The 14095-nt window shown below is 38.1% G+C and overlaps 1 protein-coding gene across 3 annotated transcripts in view; it reads left to right on the forward strand.

The window, feature by feature from the left end:
- Nucleotides 1-14095, forward strand: part of PTPRO (protein tyrosine phosphatase receptor type O) — a 241447-nt gene that overhangs the window by 198787 nt on the left and 28565 nt on the right. For 2 of the 3 annotated variants that reach the window (XM_038576903.1, XM_038576902.1), the window contains exons 16-18: nt 2559-2627; nt 5007-5090; nt 11153-11188. In XM_038576903.1, the coding sequence (XP_038432831.1) occupies nt 2559-2627; nt 5007-5090; nt 11153-11188 (189 nt within the window). The remainder of the gene's footprint in view (nt 1-2558; nt 2628-5006; nt 5091-11152; nt 11189-14095) is intronic. The other variant, XM_038576904.1, reaches the window with a different exon arrangement.

Raw genomic sequence — 14095 nt, forward strand, 5'->3', positions numbered from 1 at the left:
CAGAACTTGGGGCAGAAGAGATGACTTACATTAGAGAACAGTCTGTGTTTAGGCAAAGCAGGCTTATTGACGGAGGCAGCCATTACAGTATCCCAAGCAAGAGATGGTAACGGTTTAGTCTAAGGTCATGCAATAAAGGTAGGGAGAAATGATCAGATTCTGGATATATTTTTTAAATAGAGGCATTTGCTAAGGGGATTTGTTAACAGATTGCATGTGAAATGAAAATGAAGAAGGCTTAAAAGTGACTCCAAGATTTTTGGTCTTAGCAACCGAAAGGATGGAGTTGCCATTAACAGAAATAGGAAATTGCAGATGAGGATTTCAGAACTGGGGGTGGGGGGGGGGTGGGGAGCAGGGAATGTTAAGACTTTGGTCTTGGAAATGTTAAGTTTAAGATGACTGCAAGTGTAGGTGTGGAGTAGGCAACTGAACATGAAAGTCTGGTATTCAGGAGCAAAGTCTGAGTTGAAGATCTAAATTTGGGAGTTATTAGCATATAAGTGCTATTAAAGCTACAGACTGGATGAAATTCTCCATCACTGGAGGGAGAGCATGTAAATGAGGGAAGTAGACCCTGGATTAGCACCAGGACAATCTAATATTGAGATTTTCAGGGAGGAAAAAAAAAAAGATAAGAGCAAAGGAGACTGGCCGGAGGCATCCGGGGGAGCTCAAGAAAAACTAAGAGTATATAGCCTGGAAGCAAGAGAAAGAATGTATATCAAGAAGAAATGAGAATAGCCCCTGCATTAGTGGATGGTTAGGAGCAATAATGCTGTAATTGGGAAGCATGCAACAAATGTTAACTTGTAATAGTAATCGTGGACGGGGTGGTAGTAGGTGTGGTAATGGAAATCATGGCATATATGGGGGTACTATCACTACAGGAGTGTTCTTTGTGGTGCATACAGCAAGATACTTAGAAGTAGTTCTACTTCAGCCAGCTGGCCATCAGAGCAGAGATTCTTAATATTTTTTGTGCCGTGATCCTTTCTGGCATTCTGAATAAGCCTGTGGCGCTCTTCCAAGAATAGTACTTTCTTTTTAAGTTCATGAAATGAAATACATAGGATTAAGAAGAAATTACTTGTATTAAAATATAGTAATCAGAGTATTTAAAAAGCAAATTCATTACATGCTTTTTTATTAACATGTTAGATAATATGTAGTAGGGTGTCTAATAACTCAAAATTTCATCAGAGTGATAAATGTGAACAATATTTCCATATCTGTAGCAGGTCCATTACAGAATAACATCTGCGGTTTCCATGGTTAGCAATCTCGCAAGTACTGATGATATTATTGTGGCTTGTTGCCTACTTTAATAATTAAAGTAATTGCTAAATTTCAGTTAGAGGTTGTGAAAACAAGATGTGCTTTCCCCCCAGTATGTTCATGGAGTCCTAAATTCTATCCTTGAACCCCAGAATAAGAACCCTTGAATTACAGGGCAAAGTAAATCTTATATATGGGAAATTGAGAGAGAAAAATTGATGATGGGTAGTGTATAACACAGCATGATATAGCAATATATTAGCATAATTTTCAAAGAAGAAAACTGTTTTTAGAACATTATAATAAAAGGCACCTGGGTAACACAGTGGGTTGGGGCTCTGCCTTCAGTGCAAAGTCGTCTTAAGACTCTCTCTCCCTCCACCTCTCCGCCCTGCGTGCTCTCTCGCTCATGCTCTCTCTCTAAAATAAATAAATAAATAAATAAATAAATAAATAAATAAATAAATATTTAAAGAACACTGTAATGAGAACAGGCAGATAGCTAAAGTGATTAGCAGATGTGCCAATAGTGGCAAAATCTCTGCTTCAATTCCAAGTAAGTCAATCAATTTCATATTGGGGGAAGGAAATGAGATGCATGTGCCCCAGTGAGCTGTGTTGTTTATCTGTGACGTTAGGCAAAGGTGAAGAAAGCATGAGAAGATGTTTAGCTTTGTCCTCCACTTCTGGGGAAAAAAAAAATTAACAATATTTTCTACTGGAAGCTTAATTAGCAACCTTTTGTGTAAGAGGCACTGCATAAGCCAATCTGTTTCAATATGTATCACTCTTTTTACTCTCATTTCAAGTGATAAATCACATGGGCATCCCAACATGAGGGGAAAGTGTTGGGGGAAAAATAATCCAACTTGATCCATCATCATTTTAGAGAGGAAATCAAAATGCTTTAAGAACCACCCCACAAAGTATATGTGCTAAAAACAGAAAATCCTCAGTCTAGAAGGCTTTGTAAAAAATATTACATCCCAAGTAGTTCAAAGATTTGTGTTAGGATCATGAGTGCCCTTTGGAAAAGATTGTAAACCAAATCCTCTTGGCCTCAACTAACTTGATTAGAGCATGTGTAACCTTATGAAAAAATTTTTATCTTTCTATTTTGCATTGAACATGAAAGAGCAGCACATGGAACTTATATTAGCTTTTTTTAAAAAAAAAAATTTAATGCTATGATGATAAGCCAGTAAAAGCTTTCTTTTATGTCAAGGTCAAAGAGTGCTCTGTCAAGCAGTAACCTTGATTTTGTGGTTCCTTTCAAACAGGGAATGCGGAGCAGGAACTTTTGTCAATTTTGCATCTTTGGAGAGGGATGGAAAACTTCCATACAACTGGTGAGCATTACCTTGGAACAAGCCTCTAGATAGCTTAACTATTCTGTGTGTGCTCCTAACTTTATTTTACTATCTTTTGAGGATAAACGGTTTTGTCTGATTCTCCTTTCACAATTTCGGTGATAGCTGACTTTCAAGGGCTAGATTTTCTTCCCTGAATGTATTAGTATATATAGGTTTACGATAGTTATGAAGCAGAGAAATGTCTTAATCTGCTGAGAAAACGAGTCATTGCTTCTGTTCAAAATCACATAGACATATACAGCCCCAGGCCCTCAGCTCTAACACTTACAAGTAAATAAGTATCAAAGCCAGTAAAGTCCCATAGGAAAAACCCGCCTATTTTTCCCCCATGCTTGAGTATTAAGGACCCTTATTTGGAGAATTAAGAAAGCATTGTCAGGAGATTAAATTGCTTGACATTATACCTTAACAATGATACATGAGAATTACCAGTCCTATCCACTGCAACGGATACCCAACAAAACGGCTAATGAAGTAACCGTTTAATATAAAGCCAGAACTGCTTACATGGTCAGGTTGGTTTCTTTTGCAAGCCACCATGCAAAGCACATTAACTTAAACGTATATATTTCATGTTAATCCTTGGCAAGTGATCTCTTTTTTCCCCTTGTTTTCCTAATTCCCTCAAATGGTGATCTTGAAGAAATAGATATCTGAGACTAGAAACTTTATGGAATCAATGAGGGAGGGAGGGCTTTAAATGGAATATAAATTCTGCTTAAGTGGAAAGTCTAGTTGACCTAGGATTCTTTTTAATAAGACAATATATTGTACTATTTTTTTTTAATTTTAGCCTGAATGGGATTTTGCTATTAAACTATAACTAATCCAACTGTGAAGAAAGAGAACCCATAAACCCTCAATGGTAAAAAAATTAGTACACATTTCTAGGTTTGTTCAAATATATTAACACCCTTGCCAAGATGAAGAGACTGATTCACTGATCCTTGTATCTTGTCTGGCTCACCTTTTCAAAAGGCCCAGTCACAAAGCAGGGGAAAACAGCCCATCAAGGAACTAATCCAATACTTGGGACTCAGGATGGCTATGTATTGACTAACTACACAGTCACAATTGATAGAATATGGGAGACCAACTATAGGAGAGCTAAAGCAAAAGAAAATTCACTTCAGGACCTTTCTAGAAAATCTAGAAAATTCTGCTCCTGCTCTTGGCAAAGGCAGTTTTGCCAGCCCCAGCACTTTCTGGATGACAGAGTAGATATCTCAGTGGGAATTTATAGTATCTAAAGTGACAAGGTAACAGCATTCCCCCCCTTGTCCCCCCAACTATCAGAATAGCCATAGGTGCAGCCACAGGACATTTTAAAATCTACATTAACGAATCTTCTATGTGACATGTGGTATGAATACCTGAAATTGGATACTCAAACCATGCTTTTTATTTTTTTTAATTTTTTTAAATTTATTTATGATAGTCACAGAGAGAGAGAGAGAGAGAGAGAGAGAGAGAGAGAGAGAGAGGCAGAGACATAGGCAAAGGGAGAAGCAGGCTCCATGCACCAGGAGCCTGACGTGGGATTCGATCCTGGGTCTCCAGGATCGCGCCCTGGGCCAAAGGCAGGCGCTAAACCGCTGCGCCACCCAGGGATCCCCAAACCATGCTTTTAAAATCAACAGACTGAACTAGAAGTAAAGAACAACAAAATAAGTTTGTTCCCACTCAGCTCAGTATTAGTCAGATTATGGACCAGGCAGTTTCATGAGCTACTTGTCTTGAACAAATGATACCTGAGCATCTTACCATAGCTCTGTTTTTAGGGTTATTTTTCTGCAATGGTGTATTAATTAAAACTAAAAATAATATAGAATGTCACACCTAAGAGTGAATTTTATAAGAATGTGTCCCAGAGGCTTGAGGTCTTTACCAGAATCCATACAGGCGCAAATTGACCGTTGGTTGATATTTCCTCACACAAGCTGCTGTTAGCATCAAATGATGTTATAATGGTTCCTTAAAATAGTTTAAGCGTGGAAAGGGTAATAATATCCAAGAATAAGACTGGAGATAACTAATGAGGCATTTAAGAGCCTCGTTTAACTGAATGTAAAATGTAATCACCTAATAGCAGACTAATTGACACAAAATAAGTTGAAAGAAATATATCTGATTACAATACGGATGCGTGTGAAGAAAACTGGTGTTGGCAATATGATAGCACTTAAACCCTCACGTTTCAATTTCACAGAATGGAATAATATTTAATTGTAATTAAGATGCTTGTCATTTTAATTGATCCCAGTAGGTAATTTACTGATATCTGTTCACAGTTTATGTTACTAACTCTTGCCACTTTTTCATCTTTACATCTGTTATATCTATTAATGCTCACAGGCGTAGGAGTATATTTGCTTTCTTAACCCTGCTACCCTCATGTCTTTGGACTGATTATCTTTTGGCATTTTATATTAATCCTTGGTAAGTGATTTTTTTTTTACTCTTTACCTAACACAAAGTCTATAAAGTTAGCTCTCCAGAAGTAAAACCAAAAGGAAAAATTCTTTTTAATTATTTGATGTGTTTAGGCAACATCTAAAATTATTTATCATGTATTGAAATGGATTACAGTAGTTAATGGTACCAAGATGCTAACTAACTATAATGTTTTTCCAATTAAAATTTTCTTCTTGGGTTGTTCTTGGCAAGCTTTTCTTGCACTTATTACTAGTCATCTGTTTCTTCATTCAGTCAATGCATTGGCTTCTCATCTTTGTAAATGATGCTTCCTATTTTCCTTATCATCTCCATCCATTAGAGAGCTCCATGTTTCCAAAAAGGAAGAAATGCATTAAGGTAGAGAAGCCCATAATACTGTACTCTGTGTTTGGGGTCTTAGTGTTTTCATAGTAATGCTAATTCAATAAATATTGAACAACTGACTATTTGCAAGCCTCTTTGTATAATTATCTTACTTAATTGTCCCCACAACTCTACAGGAAGTATCATCAGCCCCATCTTAGAGACATAGAAATAGAGGTTTAATAAGACTATCTTAACAACATACTACTATATAGAAAATCCAAATTCTGACCCCAGGTATCTCTGAAACCTATTTTCTTCTGCAAAAAGCAGCTTCCTTTAAATTCTTATTTTCTTAACTTTTAAATCATTTTAATTATCAAATCTCAAAAAGTATCCTTTTCGGTTTGTTTAAAAGCTAATAACAATAATCTTGAAATCTGAGACTAACAAATCTAGGAGGACTATTTCCTTTCCTGAGGTGCAGGAAAAAAGGCAGTGGTTTCCTAACCAAAAACAAAAATCATTGTCCCGAGTATCCACAGTGTTTAGGTACTAAATTATGTACAGACGGATCCAGATATATGGACAACTTTAGAAGGACTCAGAAAAAAATCAATAAGAATAGTTCATGAACTGGAAAAATGACTCATGGGTGGGGAGAATGGGGGAAGAGTGAAAGATGAGACGCAATCTGTAGTTATTTATTCAAAAGAGAGTTGATCAAATGTTCTTTAGCTCCTCCAAGGACAGAATAAATATCTGTCAAAGTTAGGATTTAAAATTACAAAAAAGGACTTTCTCACAGTAGAGTTTGTTAATACCAGAATTTGTGGGGCTTTTTTTTTTTTTTTTTTTTTTTTTTTAGAGAGAGAGACTAGAGGAAAACTGTTGCAATATGGGATGTGTTAAATAATGAAGTCAGAAATGGGTCCTGGATGATGAGGACCCATTTGCTGTTATTCGAAGTTGGTTTTAGTAACATTTTTGGGTATAAGCCTTCATCATAGTCAACACAATATTTAAAGCATTTGACATCAGACAGTACTCAGGAGTGAGTAGTGCATATAAATTCCGTCTTGACCTTCAAAATATGCATCACTTTTCATTCAACATCTACTAATCATTCTGAAGTAGTCTACCTATCATCAGAATACTTGTAGCCAATACCCTTCAAGTACTCACCACAGATTTCAAACAAAAGAAAGATGCATTTGGAATCATATTAATTTTGCTACTTAATTCTCTGACTTTCCCACAGTTTTGTTTTTAAGCTTCTATCAGGCCTGTGCTTTTTAAAATTTTTTTAATTTTCATTTATTTATGGTAGTCACAGAGAGAGAGAGAGAGAGGCAGAGACACAGGCAGACGGAGAAGCAGGCTCCATGCACCGGGAGCCCGATGTGGGATTCGACCCCAGGTCTCCAGAATCGTGCCCTGGGCCAAAGGCAGGCGCTAAACTGCTGCGCCACCCAGGGTTCCCTAGACCTGTGCTTTTTTGCATGTCTTTCTTAATAGGTCCTCCTGATGAACACATCTTCAAATTCCAACAACCTTTTCAAGGTCTGCTATAGTACTGATCAAATAGCATGAGACCCAAGTTAGGGAGAAAAAAAAAAAAAAAAACCTTCAGTAGTGTGTTTGTTTGGTTGGTTGTTGTTTGTTTAAAAAAAAAAAAAAAAGACCTTCAGTCATTTTTAGAAGAACGGCCTTGAGACTATAAATGGTTATCTCCAGGTAAGAAGAGAAGGCAAAACATAGAGCGCCAGGCTGTCACTTTCAGTAAACCATACGCTTATTAACCAATGAAAATAACTGAACATAAACTCTTTTCAGCCTTCGGCTTGTGCTATGTCAGATATAAAAGAAGTAAAATATATGATCAGCTAGCCTGGTACTTACAAAGCCACCAGGATTCCTTACTGTTCACTGCTTTTCTCTTCATCTAGTAACTTGTGCATATTTCCACCTACTTTCATTTGCTAGATAGCCATTTTTAATCCTCCTCCAGCTGTGTTTGTCTTCCTATATCACCTAATCTGTTAGGAACCGCTAGAAAAAGCAGAGCCATCCGTCCTACCTTTTTCCTCATGCATGACCTGGTTCTTCTCTAAACTGCCAACTTCATGGGACTATATGTTCCTGTTAATTGTCAAATCCTCTTGAAGAGTGGTTTGTGTGGCAGTCAAGAGACTTTCTCTCTCATAGTGTTGCTCAAATCTCTTCCCAGGTGGTAGCAAAACCAAAACAGAGCACCAGTGCCTAAGTGGCTTAGTCTCAAGATGGTACTTTGCAAGGATTTCTGGCTACAGACATCTCAAATCATGTTTCCTAATTCAGAGAAAAGCATTTTATTCTGACTAGCACAACCTGGACTCATTGTTTCTACTCTCTTTTTATTAATGCCATAGTCACCTCATGCTCTCTTCAAGTATTTATATACTAGCTCTAAATCCTCAAAAGTTGTCATTTTTAAGCATGAAGCCACATTTAGTTCAAACTGCTCCTCTTTCCTCCTGGTTATTGCATATTTTATTCCGAAAATGACATAACTCTAAACACCTTTTTAAGCTTTGGGGATGATTTCTGATTAGCTCATGAAAGAGTAAGTAGTGCTTATGAAATTGGAGACATTTAAGGTATTTGAAGTTTGTGTTTCGGGGAGTTTGTTTGGTTGGTTTTAGTCATTGTAAATCCCATGTCTCTGCCATTGCCTCTTTTCATATTCCTCTTTGCAATGAATTCCAGTCTGGCCAGCTTTCCAAGATGTCATAACCATAAAGAACTTACACCTCTTAACTTCTTGAAGTCATTAGGATTTTGAACCTGACCTAGCTAATACAAGTAAAAGAGAAAATGTAAAGATCCACAAGATTGTGTATACATGTGCATTAACTGTATGTCTGACATGTGTTATCATTTATTCAAAAAATCTTTTGTGATGACAAGATGACACCCTAAACCTCACCTCATGTGTTCTCTGTAACATGCATACATACTAGCTCTTTTGTAATGCGCTGAAGTTAAAATGGCTGGCAAAACTTTAACTTACATAGTGAAAAGCGAATTGCCCCCCCCCCCCGATTTTAGTCCTAGAATTTGCACAGTAATTGAAAATGTAGGGAAGCTCCAGCAGCGTTGCTGTGCAGTCTCATAATTCAGTCTTGTCTTTGTCCCACCCCCTGAGGGTATGAGAACCCTATGGAACCTTTGGAAATTCTGCAGAATCTAAGCAGAACATGAAGGCTGTACCCACGTCATGAAGACATGCACTTAAACATACCCTCATGGCCATAAGTCATTCAAAACATGTGGTAGAATTTTACATTCTATGGAAAGTTCATTCAATCAATGAATGAGACTGAAAGAAAAATAAGTGCCTGTCTTCCAGGATTCAGGTTTCTACACAGCTGTTGAATAGTAGCAGTTAAATATTTCAGTGCTGAATTTATTCAGTGTCACTCTCCCACATACATTTGTTTCTTTCCAGTTTCCCTTAGAGTGTATTTGGATAGGAAAGGTTTGTTTTGGTTTTTTTTTTTTTTTTCCCCACTCCCAATCACAAAATATGTTGGCAGCCTCCTGATTTCACCAAACTGTTAGTTCTCTCAGCTAACATTCCTCTGTCATAAAGCACCGAAGTCATTAGCTCCCACTATACAAAGTGAATGTGGCATTTCTAAAGTCTACCTTACTCCCATAAGAGCTGAGTAAAAATTCAAAAGGTGTTCTTTAAGGTTCCTAAATGCCTAGATGATACAGCTCTTTCCAACATTACAGTGGTGTTTTGAGAGGATGAGGGTGAGGCAAAGTAAAAACTGGAATGTCTATTCCTTCTCAACCCCAAATATGGATGACAGAGGATGAGGGAGAAAAAAATAAGATGGGAGCTATTAAATGCTTTGTCGTCACTCAGAAGTGGGGAGAGATAAAAACTACCTAAAACCAGGAAGTGAAAACCAGAAACACCACTTGTCTGAATGGATATTTCCCTATGTTCTCTGCCCTCATTACTTCCTGTCCATCCATCAGTTCCAGTTTCCAAATCTAGTACCAAACTCCTCATTAACTAAAACTGGGGGCAACATGGCAAAGATGCTTTGTTTCAACCTGATTAAATAAACATTTATTGAGCACTACTATGTGTCCTATTAACTGCACTCAGCTCTGGGTTGGGGGGGTGGGCAGTGAAGGACTGACTAGCACGAGCACATATGCAACCAACAGGCACTGGGAGAAATACTCCATGAATAAAGTGTTACGAGAGCACAGAGGAAGCAGTGCTTCATTCTGTTAAAGCCTTTCTAGAAATGAAGGTACCTGAACATTCATAGTTTTTTTTTTATTTTTTAAAAGATTGTATTTATTTATTTAGAGAGAGAGAGTGAGCATGAGCAGAGGAAGGGGCAGAGAGAGAGAGAGACTCTCAAGCAGACTGCACTGAGCTTGAAGCCCAGTTCTGGCGTTGATCTTACGACTCAGATCATGACCTGAGCTGAAATCAAGAATATCAAGAATCAAGAATCGGGCACATTAACCGACAGAGCCACCCAGGCTCCCCCACAATTTTCAATATAAATAAATGCTCTGGCACATGAGCACACTCAGATCACACTGGTTATTTACTATAGGTTGTTTATTTTCTGAAAGTTTGAGTGCTTCCATCCAATATTTAAAGACCTTGGAAAACTTAATAATAATTGTCACATAATAATATCAATATTTATCATTTATATAAGACAATAAAAATACAGTAATGAAGTGTTTCAGCAGATACCATATTCTCATTCACTAACTTAGGTCAGTTACCTTACATGTTGGTTGAAAATAATTACCCTAAATATCCCCTAACAATGTAATTAATTGAAGCATACATTAGCATTACATGTGTCTGACTTACAGAGTAGTGATGAATATAGAGCTAATAAGTAATAGGTACAGTTCTTCAGATAACTTAAAATAGGTCAAAATTGAATAAGAAAAATGCCATAGTAGAATTCTATAAGATTCCTGCCTGGGCTTCTGGGTGGCATAGTTAAGCATCCAACTCTTGGTTTTGGCTCAGGTGGTGATCTCAGGATCGTGAGATTGAGCCCCACATCAGCCTCTGCTCAGCACAGAGTCTGCTTGAGATTTTTCTCTTCTTCTCCCTTCGTCCCTCCTAATTGTGCACTCGCTCTCTCTCAAAATAAATAAATAGATCTGTAAAAAAAAAAAAAAAAAAAAAAAAAAGGAAAAATGATACATGCCAACGCTGATAGAACAAACTTACATTCCCAGGAAAAATGGCCAAAAGGTTCTTTTAGTCTTTGACAACCATCATGTCCACCCTCCCAGACATTAGTTCTCTCTTTTATTCCCCAATTCTTTCCTTCTTGCATTTAGATCCTAGAGTTTTCAGGCAATAGGCGCTTCTAGATATTTATAAAACACTTCAGCAATTTAACCACTAGTTGTAAGAGATTATATTTCTAGAATTCAGTATTTGGCAAATCTGAGACATAAAGTGTAAGTATGTTCCTGTAATCTAATAGAGTTTTTTAAAAGTGAATCTGAAATCATTATCTTCTCATTTAAGGAAAAGTAAACACATCGGAGATATGTTTAATGAAAATTAAATAAAATTGAGGTACCTGATGTAATGATTTGAAGTTCTCCAAGTTTAGTAATGATGTCAATCAATTCTTTTGCCCAGATAAACCTTTCTTTTTCTTTTTCTTTTTTTTTTTTTTAATTCTCAGGAGTAAAAATGGTTTAAAGAAGAGGAAACTGACTAAGTAAGTTTTTTTTTATTATTGAGATATAACTGACATACTACATTGTTTAAATCTAAAGTGTGCAATGTGTTGATTCCATACACTGATGTAATACAGTGTGATTCCCACCATAGCATTTAGCCAACACCCCGATCATGTCACATTAATTATTGTTTCATTTTGTGGTGAAAAATTTAAGATTAATCTTAGAAACTTTGAAGTATATAACACAGCAAGTTTTTATTATTTCTTTTAAAATATTTGATTTTAAGAAGTTCTTCATAAGATCTTAACTTTGCAAATTAAAATGCCTATCTTCTGTGTCTCTCATGAATAAATAAATAAAATCTTTTTAAAAAATTTAAAAATAAAATGCCTGTCTTCAAATAGAAGGGATGTTCAAGAAAGAGGCAAATGTAGGGGTGCCTGGCTGGCTCTGTCAAAGGAGCATGCGACTCTTGATGCCAGGGTCATGAGTTCAAGTCCCATTTTGGGTGTAAAGATTACTTAAATAAATAAAACTTTTTTTAAAAAGAAGCAAATGTATATTACAATAGCTAGACTATTATGTGTTGGCATGGATACACATATGGACGGCAGTGACCACTCAGAAAGTGTATCACAGAGAACAAGTCAGGAGTAAGGAAAATTGCCATCATATGAAAACTGAGAAAGAAGGCATTGTTAGGAGTTATAAAAAGTCTTGTAAAAAGAGGTCTGTCGTTCTAAATCTACAAAAATATCTAATAGCTACATCAAAGTTGTACAAAAACCTTTGCTATTTTATACTTTGAAATGCTGTGCTTGGTGCAGGGAAAGACTTTTACTCTATTTGATATTATAATAAGTACTTTGAGAAGTGCTGTCTCAGGAAATCTCTATAATAAATAGAAAAGAATAATTACTGTAGCTAGCCTATAGTTTCGCTTATCTACCGAACTGCGAAGTCATAAGAATTAAGATTCTGATGGGCGAAAATTACCCATCAGTTGATTTCAAAAGCCTAATTAGACTGTCACCTCCAGACATATAAAGAGTAGAGCATTTCCATACATAGAGTTCATCCTTGATACTTGCCAAGGATAAAATGTTGGTGAATTAATAGGAGGCGAATAAGAGTTCCAGCCAAATCTGTGGCATTCGTGCTAACGGAGGGCCTAATGCCCAAAAAATGTTGATGCAGAATATTTCTCTTTTTTTTTTTGTAAGATTTGTTATTTATTTATTTATCAGAGACACAGGCAGAGGGGGAAGCAGGCTCCCCACGAGGAGCCCGATGCAGGACCCGATCCCCAGACTGGGATCACGCCCTGAGCCAAAGGCAGACGTTCAACCCTTGAGCCACCCAGGAGTCCCAGAATATTTCTGTTTAGCCTTGATGGGCATACAGATATTTTTCTCGGCACATACAGATAGCAATTTTTTTTTCCTAAATCTATTTCAAATCAGTCTGTGTTCCATTGACATGCACCATCTGATGGGGGAGAGATAAAGGCCATTAAACCAGAAGAGAGGTCCTGTCACCTGGGAAGAATGATCTGACAGCAACAGAAAGATTTTGTGGCCCCCAAATCGTGGTTGCATTGTTGGGTGAGGCAGAGAGGCATAGACTGGAGCACGTAGACAACCGGCTCTGTAGCCCAAGAGGGGAGACTTCTCTTGGACTTCCTCCTCTCCAGGCCTGGCAGAGAGGAGAAGGAGCAGGAGAAGCAGGACATGGACAGACGTCTGGGTAGAGCATAGGAATGGGAGAGCCTGTGCCCAAGCCACAGTGTCATGTCACGTCACATCAAACCAGCTTCCTCCTTCCTTCTTCTCATCTTCTTTCTGATCCTCCCTCCTTCTCTAAGAGCCAGTTCTTGAGGGGCTTCCCCCTACACATTTCCATTTGCTTCTTTCTCTTTACCCTTTCTCTTTCCTTCCCGAAGCCACCCTCCTGCCCCCCACCCCCTGCACCATATCTCCATGGCTCTTCTTTCCTATCTGTACCCATCTTCATTTCACCCCTCTTTTGCTCCACCTTCTCTTCTCCCTCTTCCACCTGAACCTTGGTCCTCTTGACCTCTGTTCCCTCCCAGTTTGCTTTTGCTCCTCCTCACCATCCCCCTCCTCTCCCTGACAACAGCCAGAGAGTGCAGGTGCAGGTCTCATGGGGGTTCATTCTAGGATAGGAGCCCCCATGTTTAGCCTTTCTTTTAGAAGGATAGCAAGTTTGAAGGGGGAACAGCTTTTTTTTTTTAAGATTTTATTTATTTATTCATGAGAGACAGAGAGAGAGGCAGAGACACAGGCAGAGGGAGAAGCAGGCTCCATGCAGGGAGCCCGATGTGGGACTCGATCCCGGGACTCCAGGATCACGCCCTGGGCCGAAGGCAGGCGCTAAACCACTGAGCCACCCAGGCAACCCCGGGGGGAACACCTTTTAACCAGAAGTCGTTCTCCCTGTGTGCTAGTCAGCGTTCTACGGCTGAGTCGCCACATGATCTCGGACTATTCACTTGACTGTCTTAGCTTTGGCCGTCTCACCTGAAGCATGGAGCTAATGTTGCCCATGTCTACCTCGGGGAGCAACCGTGCAATATAACATTTGCAAATATGTATGCACTGTGGTGTGTTGACACAAGACATCAATGCTATTAAGTAAAACCATTAGGGTTTAATTATAACTCTGGGAGGCGTAATACCCTTTAAAATGTCCCAAAATCTTACCATAATCAGTGAGATTGGCTAATGAACAACTTTAAACAATGACTATTAAGTACTATGCATTTGCTAATAGGACATCAGATCACAGGTAGAGGATATAAACTGAGTAATTTGCAACAAGACTAGGGAAAAGGCCAGCTGTGTGGATCCTGCCAAGGTGGAAGGGCTTGAATTAGATGACAGGGTACAGCATCCTGCAGAAGCTGAGGGAACACATTGGTA

The sequence above is a fragment of the Canis lupus genome, chromosome 27, assembly GCF_011100685.1.
Source record: "Canis lupus familiaris isolate Mischka breed German Shepherd chromosome 27, alternate assembly UU_Cfam_GSD_1.0, whole genome shotgun sequence".
Classification (NCBI taxonomy): Eukaryota; Metazoa; Chordata; class Mammalia; order Carnivora; family Canidae; genus Canis; species Canis lupus.